Source organism: Sciurus carolinensis, chromosome 6 (genome assembly GCF_902686445.1).
Source record: "Sciurus carolinensis chromosome 6, mSciCar1.2, whole genome shotgun sequence".
Taxonomy (NCBI): domain Eukaryota; kingdom Metazoa; phylum Chordata; class Mammalia; order Rodentia; family Sciuridae; genus Sciurus; species Sciurus carolinensis.
Genome location: NC_062218.1, coordinates 31734766 through 31754199, shown reverse-complemented (window position 1 = coordinate 31754199; position 19434 = coordinate 31734766). Strand labels below are relative to the sequence as shown.

Sequence of the window (19434 nt, the reverse complement as noted above, 5' to 3'; positions counted from 1 at the left end):
GGATATATTTAGTATATAAAGAATTACGATGACTTCAAATTTTAAGTCAAGATGATGCAGGACTGGAATAATATTAAGAGAGATGGGAGTAGCAGAAAAAACAATAATTTTGAAAATGAATTTGAAATATAGTAGGTATAAGAATGTTTTACCTGGAAGTTAAACATTATAACTTGGGAGACAAGACAAGAGCCAAAGATTGACTTAGGAGTCCTGTTCTCAAAAGCAATCAATGCTGTCATCAAAACTGAGTAAAAGATAGCTGGGCATGGTGGCACACACCTGTAATCCCAGCAACCAGGGAGGAAGAGGCAGGAGGATCACAAGTTTGAGGCGAGCCTCAGTACCTCAGTGAGACCCTGTCTCAAAAAATAAAGAGGCTGGGGTGGTAGCTCACTGGTACAGTGCTTGCCTTGCACATTGAGTTTGATCCTCAGTACCACATAAAAATAAATGAAAACAATAAAGGTATTGTGTCCATCTACAACTAAAAGGGTAAAATTAAAAATAAAAATAAATAGGGCTGGGGGTGTGGTTCAGTGGTAAAGTATCTCTGGGTTCAATTCCCAGTATAAAACAACAATACCTGAGGTAAAAGAGTCAAGGAAAAAAACCACAATGGTAGTTAAATAAGTTTAATGCCAGAAATTTTGAGAAATGAGAGTATGGAAAAGAGCTTAAAAAGAAAAGAGAAAAAAGAGGAGAAGGAAAAGAAAGAAGAAAGGAGGAGAAAAACATCAATGAAAAGACTAGGAGAAAAGCAGGTGAGCTTAGTATGAAATAAGGCTTTTTCAGAGTTAAGAGTGATGAGGACTAATCAAACATTTCAAATGTTTAAGAGAGATTAAGAAGTTGTGGCTTGAAAAGACCACTGGATTTGTTATTGAGAATGATAGTGGATATACCTGAGAATGATATCAAAGGTTTAACTAGGATTTGAAGAATAAGGTTGATGAATAAATAAAAAAAAAAACAGAGACAGATTTAAATCTTTTTTTTTTTTTTTTTTTGGCACTGGGGATTGAACCCAGGGCCTTGTGCTTGCGAGGCAAACACTCTACCAACTGAGCTATATCCCCAGTCCGATTTAAATCTTAATTGTAGATTTAAATGCTTAATGTAGGTTTACTTTTTCTTCTTTAGCTAAAAACAAGAGTACCATAAGGTATCTGTAAGTTTTGAGTTTACTCAACTTGAAATATGCTGAAGGAAATTTTAGTTAAAATAATACCTTTAGGGGTTCCATCGCTTCCAGCAGGGGAGCACACTGGCTGTGGAGACCTTAAAGGAAAAGGTGCAGCATTCCTCATTGTTGAAGAATCTCCATCCTAAGAACAGAGTATAAAATCTGTATTTTACATGCTAGGAGAGGTTTTAGGCACATCTTAGAAAACTCATAAAAGACATGAATTAATGAGAGATAAAGTGCTGGAATAGCATAATAATTCTGCACTTTCCTATTTTCTTCCTCATGTATCTTAAAGAACTGAAATTGTATCCAAAACAATCAGCAGTCTAAGCATGGCAATGAATAGGAAAACTGGTGTTACTCATATGCTCAATTTTGGTTTGCTATTTTCTACAAAAGAAGCTGTGAATACCCTATGAGGCTGTAAATGTTTTCAGGGCAGAGATCATTGTCATCTGTTATCCTTAACTATATATAGCTTCATAAAAATATTGCCAAATCCATAATAAAGCAAATATTTAATGTATCAAGTATTTTAATAATACCAAGGCAATATTAAATTTCAGGGGAAAAAAACAACTTTGTACTGAGAAGAGGAGCCAGGTATTAATAAATAAAAATACTATCTAAAGATACTATTATTTAAAGATACATTATTTAAAGATACTATTTTGGTATAAGCAGTATGAAATTAATATGAAATTTAACCTTGCTCTAGACTATAACTCTCGGTACAGGAACCATGTTGTCTACAGTTAGACTCTTAGTACCTAGCATAATTCTTGATAGATAGGTATCCTTTAAATTGTGGAGTGAAAAATGCTAGGTTATGTGACAAACACTAGAACTATTTTATTACCTTAATGATAACTAACATATTACATACGTCACTACTTAGCCTGTGCACCATGTGTAGGTAGTCGTCACTTGAGCCGTGTCTAGGATTATCAGCATGATGATTAGCTGAATTGCCAGATAACGGGCCAGAAACTTTATTATCATGTATGTTTCTCAAACCACCTGCAACAATGGGACTTGATACTGATGCTGGAATAAGAATAAAAACAGGTTTATAAAAATAAACTTTTAAAATTCTTAGCTTAAAAACTGTTCACAAAAAATATTTCAAGCATGCAGAAATTACAGAGAATAATATAATGAAAACGCATGTATTGACTACTCAATTTGAGATATCACTCAGATCTATTTTTGAAAAGAAGTAAAATATTAGATGTGGTTGTAGCCTCTATTTGTGCATTCCTTTCCTCTATTCCCTTCCTCTTATTTCCTAGAAGTAACTATTTTGACTGAAGAGTTCACTCTACCTATGCATATCTTTATACTTTCATTGCAAATAAATATATTTGTAAATAATGCATGGCGTTTTTTACATATAACATTATAAATGATACATTTATTTTCATCATATTCAACAAAAGTAACAATATGTATTTCTTTCCATACCTGTACTAATATTATAATACATCTTGATTCCTGTGAGGCAGCTTCTATGACTTGCCTCTTTTTAAAATTATCCTATTCTTTTTTATTTAAAAATTTTTTAAATTGTAGATGCACACAATACCTTTATTTTTAAATTTATTTTAATGTGGTGCTGAAGATTGAATCCAGTGCCTCACATATGGTAGGCAAGAGCTCTGCCACTGGGTTATAGTCCCAGTTCAATATTATCCTATTCTTGAGCTTTTATTCTTTTATATGAATTTTTAGAGGTAGCTTAAGTTTCAGAATAACTCTGTTTTGGTATTTTTAGTAATACTCTATTGAATTTATAGATTTGGGGGAAAATAATCTTTACCCTACCTAATGAGTCTTTCCATCCATAAAGATGTTATAACTCTCCACTTTCTTAAGTCTTCCTTTATCTCTTTAGTAAGTTTTAAAATTTTCTCCACAAAGGTCTTATACATCTTTCATCAAATTTATTCCCAGGTATCGTGTTTTCAAAGTATTTATGACATTTTAAAAAATTCATACTTAAAATTCTAGAACAATTTTGTTTGAAATAATACAGGAATCCAACTAATATTTCAAAATGCCAACATCATTTATTAAATATTCCATTCTTACTGATTTAAACATGTCATCTTTAGAATTACAGAATTTAAAATTTCATCATTTTCCAATGACCAGTGCAAAAACTGATGAAATAAGAATCACTGGATGCTAAACCCTTTGGGTTAAAGATTTAAAGAAAACAGGATATTTGCATAATTGTAAAGTGTATTAGTCCACACATTACGTAGAAATTGCAAAAGAAAAAATATGTACTATAAATACACAGTGAAGAGATCTGAAGGTCACTACCTAAATGTCACTAATAATTGGAACACTTGGCATTATATGCTTTCTCATATGATGCAACATAAAGTACCCATTACCTATGCAATAATCTTGCCAAGAATATGTAATTGAAAATGAATACAACCTTTAAAGTTAACTTCCCAATGACAGGAAATATAGGGAATATGTGAACAAATTAAACCACACTATGACACTATGAAGTCCAGTATATGAGATATTCTCTAAAAGGAGAGGTACAGGCTCTTCACAAAAATTATTAGAAGGGAAAAATAGTATAGAACTATTTTAGATTCAAAGAGCCAAAAGAGATACAAAAACCAAATATAAAGTGTGAGAAGTTAGATTAGATCAAACTTTGAGAAGAGGAAAAAAAGTATATATCTGTACACACACGTTAAAGACATTTAGGAGAATTGGTGAAAATGAATGTAGACTGGATATTAGATGATACTGTAGAACTATTCTTAAATTTTTTCAGTGGTAAATTCTTATACCTGGTGTTTTTATAGAGAAAATCTCTTCTTGGCAGATATATTTAAGGACAAAGTGTCATGATGCTCATTGGTGAAGGGATTCATTGTGCATGATTAAACTCTGCTGCATGCTTAAATTTTTTGTAAAGTTGAAAAAAATGTTTCTAATGTTATCTCTTTCACAAGTTAAATTGCCCTATTTTTAAAATTCTTTTATCCTACTGACTTACAGATTTATTCATTGCCAGACTAATTTTTTTAAAATTTAGAATAACTTTAATATATGAGTGGGATCGATTTCAAGTAACACTTTAAGTTCCTCAAGGATCTGAAAATTTCAAGAAATGACTCATTACTGAATAGGTCTTAAACTATATATATTTCTCTTTTGAAAAAGATGAATTTACTTTGCTAAAATAAACAATAGTACTTTAAAGTAAAAACTCATGCTCTTTCTACGCACACTGATGTATTTACATTTACAAGAGAACAAATGTGCCCTTTTGACATCTGTCTTCTGATTAATTACATTAAAAATGTTCTTCATACCTTTGTGTGCCAATATTTTATAAATATTAAGAATCTACATATATATAATACACACCCACGTTGTTTAGCACTCAATCTAAATTCAGTAATTGTGTATATTCCAAAAGTGATTTGTCTTCCAATTTCTCCTTGAGTTAGTATATAAAATGGGCTCAACCTAATATTTCATTATATGTTTTTGGGAAACTGGAAGGTAAATCACATGTTTTGGAAACTGGAAGGTGATTGTTTTGATAATTCAGGGTAAAAGTTTATAAGTTAAAAAGTTTATAGATGAAATAAGTTTTGACTCTGGGTACAATGGAAAATAAGAATACACGGGAAGTAATGAATGACAGCAAATGTTTAAAACTTGGTATTAGTCATTTAGTACAAAAACATTTTCTGATTTTTAAACATCTTCTAAGAAAGTACAAAAAATTTATACTAATAAATCATTTAGCAGTCATGAAATGCAACTAAAGCAATAGAACATTATAATATCAACATTATGATATTGACAGCTAAGAACAGATTGAGAACTGATAATCTAATACAGAAATTTCTGCATCTAAAATCATTAATTTTCCTCTATGATAGGATAAATACTTACAGAAAGTTATTCACAATATATACTTGATTGTTCTTTGGCTTGTTATTATTAAAAGAAAGTCCAATTAACAGAATAGTTCTTAATTTCATAACTAAATATAATTATATAATATCCTAACCCAAAGAGCCAAAATAGCACTGCTCCTTTCACTTCCTAAATGATAATTTCCTAAATGATAAATGTAACATTTTTTAATGATGTAAGGCATATAATAATAAAGCTTGACAATTAAGTATAGTATTTCAGTTTGTTTTAAAAATTATAAAATGATGAAAATAAACTTGCCTGGAATTATAGGTGTTTAGGTTTTCCCAACAAAGTAACAAGTAATTTTCTTACCTTGCTGCATCTGTGGATGTGTTGTGTAACTTGAAGGATGAGAATATGGCATGTATCCTGCAGGGCTTTGTGGGGCATATGGACTAGGCACTGGGCTATTTTGTTGTGGCATAAATCTGTTCCCAGAGCTTGTCTGTGGTGGCACAAACCGGCTAAAATCCAAACACCAAAGAAAAAATATCAGGAAAAGAAACATGCTATCACTTGAAATTTCACTGTCATAAAATTCTCTTAACTAATTTATATATCATAAAATCTATGCAAAGAGAAAAAATTGCAAAATATAAAACACACAAAATCATTCACAACTTATGAGTTACATTAAGCAGTTAAATACTGAGGTAATTTAACCAACATAAAAGTACCAATTTGCTTAAGAGATACAAAGTTATTCTCCCTAAAATAAAATCTATACTACAAATTTTCTTATTTATCTCAAATTCCTCATTTTTTGTTTGTTTTTTGTTTTGTTCGAGGTGCTAGAGATCAAATGTCCTATCACTGAGTCATATCAATAAACTAAACACATTAGCTGTTATTTTAACACAATCTTTTGTCTATGTGAAATTCAATTACTAAGATGGGAACTACTTCAATTAGTATATTAGTGTATTTCCACATACAGCATTTTAAGGTAAACATTCATGAGGATCACTAAGTATTTCATTACCTAAATGTATACACTATATATTCACAAGCATATTCACCACAGAAAACAATACTTAATAAATCACACACACACAAATATATTACCTGGAGGGGCTATGTGAGATAGTGGTTTGTTGATAATTGGAAGATGCAGGACTACTGTGCATGGAATTCTGAGAAAGTTTATACTGAGACATCATCATTCCTATGTAACACATAAGAACATTAAATGTTATTTTCTTCTAACAGTAAAGTATCCCTTAAATCAGGCATCCTTTCTTATTCAAAAGTTCTTTCTTTTCTTTTTTTGACATATTTTTCATTTTGAAGGGCAAAATATAGACCCTGTAGGGTTATAAATTTCAAGTACAATCAATATACAAAAACGTAATTTCCTGTAAAACTAATTCAAGATTAGAAGTAGAGCTGATGTTGATGATGATTAATTTTGAGGTGCTAGGGATCAAACCCAGGGCCTTGTGCATACTAGGCAAATGCTTTACCACTGAGCTATATCCACAGTTCTGATTATTATTGTTTTTAAATTTTACTTACTTATTCGATGTTTTATCATTTAGTTTTAGAAATGAAAAGAATTTTTAGAAGTCACACTACCTAACCTCTAATTAAACACTATACAATTACTCCTATAATAGATTTTGGGTAGCCTTTTTATTGTATGGTAATAGTTTATCATATATATCTTCCTTGCTTTGGCTTTGGAACCTAATCTCACAAAGCTATTTGTTCCATTTTGGTTCAACCTAGGTTTTAAAAAGTAATTATAAGCCTGAAGTACAGTTCCTGCAATCTGCATCCAAATGTCTTTTGAAGAAAAGCAGAATATATACTTTTTCCCTCTTCCAAAATGACTCTTTCTTACTTAACAATGAAAAGAATATATTTAACCAAGAAATAAAAGCATGAGGATAGTTTTCAGATTCTCATACTTCTTTTCAAAGTAGACATTGTTTCTCAATTTTTACACAAATGACATTTTATTTTGTAGGAAAAGAGAAAAATTCAGTTATTCAGACATTTTAAAATCAGAGATAGAATCTATTATTAACCCTGATTTTTAAAAATGATTTCTATAGCCAATCTCTTTTTGGAAGTTGCATTATATTCCTAAATTTCATTTCTTGCAATTGACAAGAAAAGGGAATTTCATCAGAAATATTCAAACAGATTACAAGTTCATTTGCCAGGAATACTACAGAAGAGACTGTTGTGCTACAAGTTAGTGGCTGAATGAAATCAGGATTCAAAAATCACCTCAGATTGTACCACTAATAGTGTGTTTTCTTATGCATGTAGTAAAAATTTCAATTTCTGAACTTTCTTTTTAACTCCAATTCAGTACAAAATTGTTTTGTTTCATAGTTTAATACTTTAATTACTATAATTATTGTTGATGGATTTTTTTAAAGAGGGAGTGCAATACTATGAAACAGGCATTACAATTTTTTCCCCTTTGAATTAATAGTCATTACTAGGACAATCTGAAATTACTAGTTTGAAAGCAGTGGCTTTCTAAATACAAGGGGTAAATAAAATTTGAACAGCCCTTTTGGATTAGCTCAAGTTCCAAAGAACTAAGATTAAAGTAGCCTGGGTATTATTAAATTTTTTTCATGTGTGACTCATTTTTACATTTATCAATCAAAAAATAACCTTTTAAATTTTTAAATCATATCACCAGGAAAATGCCTTTTAAAAAAACACAACATACAATTAATCAGTTAATTTTTAAATGCTAGTTTATGTTTTTAAAACCTGGGATATGTAGAAATTAAACAACATTTTGGATTTAAAAAACAAGCATATATAGCATAAAACAAAATATCTGACTGAAAAGTGAATGATCTACCACTTTTTATTAAAGTGAGTATTACCCAAATTAAATACTCAAACATATAGATCATAAAAATGTAGTATTAACAGTTTTGGATAACTTTCTTTAGCCAATATTATATTTACTGATATTCTGTAACACTTAATACTCCTATTAATCTTTCTTCCAATCAACTATCTCTATATTCTTTCAATATTATCATTCTTCCATAAAGTACTACTACTGTAATCTAGCTTATTAGTACACAGCCCTTGCCTGTACACCCATTCCAAACTTGCTGAAAGGTAAGCTGAGCAGAGTTATTTCCACAGTTGCATTCTAGGGAATAGATGGTAACTAAGTAATTGCTTTGAAAATATAACTCACACCTAAATGAATAAAATTAATAAGCAATACTATGAAAACATACACAGAACTAGGAAACCGAATGGAAAGCTTTACAGAGATGCTATAGAAAAAGTAAACCAGAATAAATCTGGCAATATTCATATATACAACTACTCATTAAGTAGGTTGGACCTTACAGAATTGTCTAAACTATTCCCTCCCAGACTACTGTAGTCTTGAGAGTCAAGCAAGCACTTGAACTTGCCAGATTCAATAAGCTCTGGAACATAACAATGTTTTTAATTCAAAGGTATTATTCAAGTAAATAAAAAGGCCTGCGGATGTGGCTCAGTGGTTAAGCACCCCTGGGTTCAATCCCTGGTACCAAAAATAAATAAATAAAATAAAATGAAATAGATAAATATGTGTTTGTGTGTGTTGGATATAATATTTTTTATGATTTTTGTAACTTATTATAAATTTATTTTTCTTTAACAATATTTACTATAAACAAATTTTCTGTTGTTAAATTAACAAGGCAATTAAATCAATTACTAGATGAACATAATCACAATCAGTAGTAAACCTAATACTTGGTATACTCATTTATACATATATTGTGTGTTCAAAAACTTCACAATATTTTTATTATTTGATGTAGAGTTCTTTCAAGTCAACTCTATGATCTAAAAAGATTTCTAAAGCTCACTGAATAAACTAATACATTCCCAAACACCAATCAAAAATACTCTTAAAGTTCTAATTCTCAAGAAATTTAGTTACACATTAAAACACAAGAATATTATCAATTTGTTTCCTTTCTGTTCTTGGCTTGATTTAAGGTGCAAACAGGCATTACTAGGTGATAAGCCAGCTTGTTAGAGAAAGTATTTGTATTTACTTATGTATAAAACAAATTCTACAAATTATGTATAAAACAAGTTCTACGTGGAACCCATAAAATAAAATAAAATAAAATAATTAAGAACCTCACCACTTTGTACATATCTGTTCTGCATGCTTTTCTCCCTGAAAACATTAGGACTCCTTGCCAGGACCGCCTGCAATAAGACTGGTATATCGCCTTCAGGATCATCACTGCCAAGGTTATCTTTCAACTCTCTGGCATTGAAAAAATAAATATTGATTTATTAAGAAGAGATCAATAGCAATTGATTTAAGACGGCTTATGGGATAAAAATGAATGATTTGAGAATATACAAAAGCAGGGATTTTCAAAGATGCTACCCCTGGAAGAAACAGACTTACTGAAAACAACAGGTGTTTTTCTAAGGACAACTTTTTCTATTTATTTTACATGGGGGGAAAAAGTCCCAAACATTATTTTATGAAACTATGGCCTTATTTAAGAATGCTCACATTAGTTTTAAAATAAGAAAATAAGTAAGTATATTCTAAACTACTCAAAAGAATGAAAGAATGGAGAAGTGATATTTGGGCTTGGGATATTTTTTTTTCTCCCTTATATGAATGAGTCTAGCTTTCTGGGACATATTCCTAAAATGAAATAGTGTTGCCATGCCCACTAAGACAAGATGTAAAGGTTATGAAATTTTATAGTATCTTATTGAATAAACTCATGGTGTGTGTACACAGGGTGGGGAACAAACAAATGGTTACATACAGTAGCAGTTTTCAATAAACTTCCAAGTAACAAATTAAATTCACAACTACAGAAGGTGATGATAAAACAAAATATAGAGAATGTTTTCTACATGTTCCTATACTCATTGGATCCAATAATAAGGACCTATAAAGATGGTGTCTGATAATAAATATCTTAAACGGGCTCTCCACAAAATAAATCCTAATTATATATGTGCTATTTCCCCTTCTTTAAATATTTGCTAAAAACTGTTGCACAATCAGGTACAGGCATAAAAGTGATAAAATATTTAGACATTATAAAATTTCTGGAGTGACAACATATTAGTATCCTACTTCTGATTTTTAACCAATCATTTCTCAGTTTACCAGAATATTCATTTAGGAAATATTTCATCTTAGAGACATCAACTTTAAAAATGGCGCCAAAATATGCACTGCACCAAATAACAGAAACCTCTGCAATATAATGTGCTTTATCTTCATTCCTCTGAGTAATAAATCTTGAAATTTAAAAAAAATAATAAAGAAAGGAAGATTACATGAGTACTACTATATAATAGGATATGAAGGGATAAGAATGGGAAATTTTAATGTTTAATATATTTTTGTATTGTTAAGATATGGTAAGTATACACTGCTTTTAAAGTAAAAAATACATTTAAAGAAATATATACATATAATTTAAATAAATTTTATCTTAAAAAGTCTCCTGCATAAGAATACATATCCATGTTTGGATGCTATAGTAAATTCTTAAAAAAAAAAAAAGTCTCAAATTCTTCTGCAGACTTTCATGTAGTTAGTCTTTGCTATGGTTTGGACCTAAAAGGTTCCCCAAACACTTAAGAGTTGAAGGGTGGGTCACAAATACAGCAATGTTCAGGTGTGGTTTTGGGAAGTGTTTAGATCATGAGGGCTCAGACCTCATCAGTGGACTAATCCACAGGTGGGTTCATAATTGAATGGATTATTATGGGGGTCTGGGGGTAAGAAACTGTAGGAGGTAGCCTAGTTGGAGGAAGTAGGTCACTGGCAGTCTGCCTTGGAAGTGTATGTCTTTTCCCAGTTCCTTCTTTGCTTCCTGGCCACTAGAGGGCGAGAAGTGCTGTTTTTTTTCATCAAGGTTCCCTGCCTTGATGTTCTGCTTCACCAGGGACCCATAGTGATGAGGCCATACAACCATGGACAGAAACCTCTGAAACTGTGAGCCCAAATTTTTTTACCTCCTTTGATTTCCTCAGGTATTCTGGTCACAGGTGGAAAGCTAACACAGCCCTTGAGTTCATATCACACTTCTCATGAAAGACACGTTAGGTCTACTCCAAATAAACCTAGTAGTATACTCAGTGTCTGTGAAATTTTAACTACTTTAGCAATAAGAGGAAAAAAATGAGATAGTTTTATGAGTAAATTTAGATCTCTGCACAGCTGATGGATTCCAAGATAATTTCAAATAGTTGAAAAGATCTCCATAGAAATGCATGGGTCAAAACTACTGTCATAAAGTAAGTATGGCCTATTTAAATCTCATTAATATCTCATCACAGAATGCTGTGTATGAATATTAATGTATTTTAAAAATACGCTGTGTGCATCTAAAATTTAAAAAAATAACAAATAAAAAAAGGAATACAAATTCTCTTAGTAAGTTCAACTTTTTACTTTATTTTAGAAGTAAAATGAACCATACTTACATGTGATCTGTTGATACCTGATTGAGGCTATGGACAAGCTGTGAAACCAAATTGTCATCCCTACAGGCCAAAAGGCAGTTCACCTCTTCTGCTATTCGTGCATTAAAGAGAAGGCTCTTCGTAGTTGTAGCAGGTAAAGGAGATGGAAGAGGCAGCTGGTTCAGGACTGTTTGGAATAAAATCAAATTATCAGAAATTGAATGACTGGAATAAGTCTCTTTAGTGTTTACATACATTTAGGTATTAGAAATAAGTTATAAACATCAATGTGACAAAATATTAAAGTGTTGTTCCTTTCCTCAACAAACCTCAATCAATCCCAGAAACGCCCTCAAAACATCATTTGGACCATTATAGATTATATTACTAAGAATGAAATTCAAAACTCTAGCCAGAGCAATTAGACAGACCAAAGAAATTAAAGGGATATGAATTGGAAAAGAAGAACTCAAACTATCCCTATTTGCTGATGATATGATTATATACTTAGAGGAACCAGGAAATTCCACCAGAAAACTCTTAGAACTCATAAGTGAATTCAGTAAAGTAGCAGGATACAAGATCAATGCTCATAAATCCAATGCATTTTTATACATAAGTGATGAATCTTCAGAAAGAGAAGTTAGGAAAACTACTCCATTCACAATAGCCTCGAAAAAAATAAAATACTTGGGAATCAATCTCACAAAAGAGGTGAAAGATCTCTACAATGAGAACTACAGAACACTAAAGAAAGAAATTAAGGAACACCTTAGAAGATGGAAAGATCTCCCATGTTCCTGGATAGGCAGAATTAATATTGTCAAAATGGCCATACTACCAAAAGTGCTATACAGATTCAATGCAATTCCAATTAAAATCCCAACGATGTACCTTACAGAAGTAGAACAAGCAATCATGAAATTCATCTGGAAGAATAAGAAACCCAGAATTGCTAAAGCAATCCTTCGCAGGAAAAATGAAGCAGGGGGTATTGCAATACCTGAACTTCAACTGTACTACAAAGCAATAGTAACAAAAAAGGCATGGTATTGGTACCAAAATAGACAGGTAGATCAATGGTACAGAATAGAGGACACGGACACAAACCCAAACAAATATAATTTCCTCATACTAGACAAAGGGGCCAAAAATATGCAATGGAGAAAAGATAGCCTCTTCAATAAATGGTGCTGGGAAAATTGGAAATCCATATGCAACAAAATGAAAATAAACCCATATCTCTCACCGTGCACAAAACTAAACTCAAAATGGATTAAGGACCTCGGAATCAGACCAGAGACCCTGCATCTTATAGAAGAAAAAGTAGGTCCAGATCTTCAACATGTCGGCTTAGGACCAGACTTTCTCAACAGGACTCCCATAGCACAAGAAATAAAAGCAAGAATCAACAACTGGGATAGATTCAAACTAAAAAGCTTTCTCTCAGCAAAGGAAACTATCAGCAATGTGAAGAAAGAGCCTACAGAGTGGGAGAAAATCTTTGCCAATCATTCTTCAGATAGAGCACTAATCTCCAGAATCTATAAAGAACTCAAAAAACTCAACACCAAGACTACAAATAATCCAATCGACAAATGGTCTAAGGAAATGAACAGACACTTCACAGAAGACCTACAAACAATCAACAAACATATGGAAAAATGTTCAACATCTCTAGTAATAAAAGAAATGCAAATCAAAACCACCCTAAGATTCCATCTCACCCCAATCAGAATGGCGATTATCAAGAACACAAGCAACAACAGGTGTTGGAGAGGAAGTGGGGAAAAAGGTACACTCATACATTGCTGGTGGGGTTGCAAATTAGTGCAACCACTCTGGAAGGCAGTATGGAGATTCCTTAAAAAACTTGGAATGGAACTACCATTTGACCCAGCTATCCCACTCCTTGGCCTATACCCAAAGGACTTAAAATCAGCATACTACAGAGATACAGCCACATCAATGTTCATTGCTGCTCAATTCACCATAGCCAGATTGTGGAACCAACCTAGATGCCCTTCAGTTGATGAATGGATAAAGAAACTGTGGCATATATATACAATGGAATATTACTCAGCCATAAAGAATGATAAAATTATGGCATTTGCAAGCAAATGGACGAAATTGGAGAATATCATGCTAAGTGAGATAAGCCAATCTCACAAAACCAAAGGACAAATGATCTCGCTGATAAGTGGATGATGATACATAATGGGGTGTGGGAGGGGTTAGTTTTAGGGTTAGAGTGAGGGTTAGGGAGGGGGGCAAGAATGGGGGAAGGAAGGACTGTATTGAGGGAAAAGAGGGATGGGAGGGGTGGGGGGAAGGGGAAAAAAATAACAGAATGAATCAACCAACATCACCCTATGTAAACGTATGATTACACAAATGGTATGCCTTTACTCTATGTACAAACAGAGAAAGAACATGTGTCCCATTTGTTCACAATAAAAAAAAAAAAAAAAAGAATGAAATTCAGGTCCTTAATATTCATGTTAGACTTTAATTTCTTAACATTTTATTAACCTAACAAATTACTAGCCAAAAAGGTAAGGCAACTTACAAGGCAATAACTGTATTTACTCTTGATTACATGACTTATCAAAATCACTAGTATTCTGACAAACCAAACAATAACTGATTCTTCATTAGACATGCATGTAATATATTTTTTAAAGCTTAAGAATATACAAAACCAAATAGCTCACATTAGCAGGAGAACATTCACAGCGTAATGTTCTGGATGATAAGGATATCTAAGGATTTCTGGTCTAAGTTATAAATTTCTAAACTTTCTTCTTCATTTTATTCTAATAAACAAAACAACATCAATGTTTTATAGAAATTTAAATTCAGTTATTTAAAATCTCTTCATCTAATGAAAATCTGTTCATTTGTGTAAACTAAAGGTTAAGAAAACTAAAACGTCGGATGTCTCTGTCTTTGGCTTAATATCTAAACAACACTACAGTATAATTATTCTATTGCTCAATCCCAAGTAATTTAATAGGTTTTTATTAAGAAAAACAAAAATAAAAAACTCTATTTATTACTTAGTAAATGGGGGCTCAGTGGGAAGACAAACTTTAAAATATGAAGTACATCACAGATAATGGGGAGAAAAAAACAAAAGGAAATTTCAGCCAGTATATCTAGTTTTACATACCAAGAGTTTATGCCTTATCTACAACAAAGTAATAACAAAAATCACACCCAGTTTACAAAAGTTTTCTTACCTGGGTTAAGCTAATCCAACCAGCTACTTTCTTGTTAATTCAGATGTTACAAACCAGTCATGATAGTTTCCTAAGCTCAAAGGTGTAGTCTATTACCTATTTTACCACACTAAAACCAAATTGTATTTCTTGGCTTTCTCATAGTTTTATTATAAAGCTCCATACCTTGAATAATGCTATACATAGAAAAGTATGCCATGTTCTCTCTACCCTTCCCTCTACCATTTCTTCTTCCCCTATATTTAAACAGGTAGGATGACATAGGGACCAACACTGTGGGTAGATTTTGCACCATTACCCAAGGGCAAAGAACAGTGAGAGGTGCCTACAAAAAAGAATGAATCCTTAAAAATCTGTGTAACATTAAATAAGTCTCAAGACATTGACAATGTTTGTTAAATTTCAGTGTTCAGAGTAAACTAGGTTGCTGTTATCTATAACAAACTTCAAGAGATTATTCAATGTGAAATTCAAAACAAACATCTTTAAGAAATTAGGTGAGGTGGACTGTTCAATTTTCTTCTATGAAGGGCAGTTTCAGTTACTGTTTCTGTAAATTTTTTAAACATCCACATTAATTCTTATTTGCAAACCTGCGTTTCTTCAGTTTGGGCATTTCTTAAAAGTTTTCTGTCATCTTCTCTTTTGCATTCATCCCTTTACTGTGTAAGATCTTTTATCATCACATGCTATCATTTCTAAATGGGTCCATAAGAGGAAACAGAAGTTAAGGTTGTACCTATAATTAGGTGACAACACTAATTTTGCTAGTTCCACATGTATGCAAATAATTATGTCATTAAAGTGTAAAAATCTTAATTTTTTTGTTACTTATAAAATTAAAGATAATTTTTGTAATAGTTTTATAAAAATCAATGTTAACACACATTAGAACTTAAATTAGATAATTAACCAAACTTACGGTCTGTTAGACTAGCAATCCCCGCAAGAGTAGTTATGGGGACATGGGGCATATCCCCATTCATCCTGAAGTTCTGGAATGGTGTTGATTATAAAAGTACTTAGTTCAGGTGCCAGCTGTCATTACTTCCCATTTCCCAAACACTGCAACACAAAAAAAATAATTATTTGTAGAAATATGTCAAATATATTAACACTAGGTTAATGCTTAATATAAAAAGTAAAATTTTCTACTTACATTTTTTCTATCTATACAACAGTAAGTCATTATTCATTTACCATTCATTCTACATATATTGAGTTACTTAGGTCTAACAACCACCCTGTAAAGTATGTACTATTATTTTTTGCATTTGGCTGATGAGGAAATTTACTTATAAACAGTTTAAATTACTAGTGAAGCCAGAATTACAACTCAAGCAATATGGCTACAGAGTCTGTTTCTTAACCACTATACTGTATTGCTAGAGAGGAATATGTGCTCATTTAACCACCTTGACAAGCACTATATTCTTTCCACACTATAAACACAATAAAAATTTTACTTGCCACTCCCCTATATAAACCATACTCTCTGACCAAGCTTATCTAATCAGATTATCCTTTATCTACTTTGTACTTTCCCATTTGTATATACTTCCTTAAAGACATTCTTACTGCCTGGGAAGTCCATATCCCTATGTCACTCCAACTCCTGTTAATTCTTCAAAATCCAGGGACAGTTCTTGCTACTTCATGAAACCTCAGATTTACCCCCAAAGTCACCTTAACTTAATCTACCATGACATTTATTGCCTAATATTTCCTGATAATTTTATATTCCTTTGTGACATCTTTGAAACTTGTCATATTTCATTCTTCCAAGATTAATTTTCATGTACTTACCTTGTTTTTCCAATTATCACTACATGCTACTTATAAAGATCAATTATATAATCAATATGCAATCACATAAAGAACAGAAGCACAAGTTAACATTTTATAATGTTAATGTAATGTTAATATGATGTTCTCATACAAATGACTTCATTGGTTTCACGGTGTCATTCTCTGTTGGGGGTATGCATCTCTGTCTTTCTCTCTATATCTACATAAAGATAAGCTGTAAAAATGCTGAACATCTTGCCCATTATTCTGCTCCAATCTTTCTAAACTTAGTTTCAGCATGTGGCTTATAAAACATTTATTTTTCCTTTAACAATTTTTGTATAATTTTTTTGGTAAGTGGATAATATAACATTTTAATAATGAGCACACTGATCAAAAATACGCTTTTCTTAAATTATAAAAGAATCAGCAAAAGAAGTATACTCTATGCTGACTGAGACAACAGGCTAAAATAGAAAACTGAATTGTTTCTAGTTTAAATGTTTCTCTTTTTGGCATCGCACTTGCACTTTTGAGAACCTCTAAGTTTTTTAAGTTGTAAGCTTCAAAACAGTCAAAGGACAGCACTTATAATTTCCCTTATTCTACATCTTAATGTAACTAAATGCAAATTATTTTTTCAAAACGTAGACATATACAGGTAGCTTATATGAAGAATTTTTCTTCAAGCATTTTTATATTTATATGCTATATTGACAAATGTACAAAATATATATATATATATGATAGTTCACCAGTTATAAAGTTAACACCCATAGACTCATCATCCAGGAGGATAGCACACCACTTCCTTCTAGAGGTAAAAACTATCCTTTTTGGTAATTATTTCCTTTTTTTTTCTTTCTAGTTTAATGACCTTTATATGTACATTCTTTACATAAAATTTGCTAGTAGAAGCTCAATGAAAGGAAATGGCATGGGAAATAGTATAGGAAAGATAATTACTACTGCTTATCCTCTATTTGTCCTTTTGCCACACTTGGGACTTTGTTCTTTGAAATTATTAATTTGGTTTTTAAGAATCAGTAAGGAAATGTAATCCAACACTGGAATTTATTTAGCATTCACATCAAATACTTTAAAAACTAGGTTGGAATTTAAAAACTCCTGATAGAGGTCATCAAAATACAGCAACTTTTTTGTAACTTTATGCTAATAGGAAAATTTCTAGCAGTATTCATGGAAAGAAATCACTGAATGTAAATTATTTACAGAACATCACTAAATACCTTATTACAAGTAGTGGTGCAAGTTAACATTTTAACATTTAACAGCAAGTAACTATAATCCCAGCTACTAGGGATGTGCAGGAAGAATTCCAAGTTCAAGGTCTCAGCAACTTAGTCTAAAAATTTAAAAATGAAAAGGGCTGGGAGCCACAGCTCAGTGATAGAGAGCCCCTGGATTCAATTCCCAGTACTACAAAAACAAATACCTTATTACTCATATATAGCTCATGGCTGTACATGTAAACTGCTATATTCAAGCTGATTAAGTAACAAATAATAGTGTTTAGTTATTTAACCTAGGGGATAGGAACTTAAAAAGAATTATATGCTACAGGATTCTATTGGGGGCTACCTGACTTCATTCTATTTCCCTAAGTCCCAGATGAGTAACACTTAAAGCAGATTCAACCCCAGGCTAGGGCTTTTAGCTTAAAAATGACTTATATAATTAGTCACCACATGTGAACTGGAAGATTAGTAAACTCAACCACAGGATTGTGCTATTCTTAGTCATGTAACAAGGTATCTGAATACTATATCAACTCAAAACCGGATAGGGAAAAGTGGAAGGGAGCAACAATATGTGCTTGGTTTAAAGGGTTTTAACTGTATACTGAGGAGATGATTACTGACAAAAAGCTTATACCTCACTGTTCAACTATGATAATTTCACTGGAATCCAAGAGTTTGAAGAACAGTAGAGACATATGGTAGAAATGGACTTACACTTTTAGCTATAGCCAGAGATTTTAGTTACTATGAATAATCTGTGGAAATGCTGTACCTTATGTTAGAAGGTGACAAGAGTTCAAGAAGAAAGTATTCCTAGAATTCTAAAAATGAAGGCATATACCGCTAACTAGATAAAGCATTTTTGGCTCTGTAATAGATAATGTTTGGTTGGCCTATGAAAGTACATTGGTTTTTATGAAACTGAAGCTGAAAGTCATTGTCTTTGGAGAATCATGTGCCCAGAAGGAAATGGTAACTAAATGGTAAAGAACATTTTAATGGAGGCTTAAGAACTGCCACTGTAAGCTGGGCACGGTGGCAGCTTAGGAGGCTGAGGGCAGGAGGATTCAAATTCAAAGTCAGTCTCAGCAACTTAGCAAGACCCTGTCTCAAAACAAAAATAATAATAATAATAGTAAAGGCTAGGGATATGGCTCAGTGGTTAAGCGTAGTGCCTCTGGGTTCAATCCCTAGTACAAAAACAAAACAAACAAACAAACAAATAAAAACCCCTGCCACTTTAAGGTAGTGCTTTACAAACTAAATGGTAACCAATTAGTAGATTATAAAATAAATTAAGTGGTTTAAGATTAACACTGAGAGAGATGAAGGGAAAAGAAACATAAAGGTACCTTGGACATTATTTTGTGACTTTAGGTAAACTGCCTTTTGAATTTGTGCAGGTAGGTAAATGTGGTTTGAAAGCTACTGATTTGAAGAAATCAAAGAATGAGGAAGGTAGCTCACCACCCAAGTGGTGATAACAATGAAGTAAAATAATGCAAGTAATCTGACATACTAATGAGCACATTCTTAGTGATCC

General features: G+C 32.0%; 1 protein-coding gene and 1 non-coding gene across 3 annotated transcripts in view; both read right to left on the bottom strand.

Annotated features, from left to right (window-relative positions):
- The window catches only part of Nipbl (NIPBL cohesin loading factor), a 182800-nt gene that overhangs the window by 88504 nt on the left and 74862 nt on the right, over positions 1–19434 (bottom strand). For both annotated transcript variants that reach the window (XM_047556377.1, XM_047556376.1), the window contains exons 2-8: positions 15764–15906; positions 11621–11786; positions 9292–9419; positions 6221–6320; positions 5468–5619; positions 2076–2236; positions 1232–1328 (exon numbers count right to left, since the gene is read on the bottom strand). In XM_047556377.1, coding sequence (XP_047412333.1) covers positions 1232–1328; positions 2076–2236; positions 5468–5619; positions 6221–6320; positions 9292–9419; positions 11621–11786; positions 15764–15827 — 868 coding nt within the window. In that variant the 5' untranslated portion in view covers positions 15828–15906. The remainder of the gene's footprint in view (positions 1–1231; positions 1329–2075; positions 2237–5467; positions 5620–6220; positions 6321–9291; positions 9420–11620; positions 11787–15763; positions 15907–19434) is intronic.
- Trnaa-cgc (transfer RNA alanine (anticodon CGC)) lies at positions 1009–1080 on the bottom strand. Its single transcript has one exon. It is a non-coding gene; the product is annotated as a tRNA-Ala (tRNA).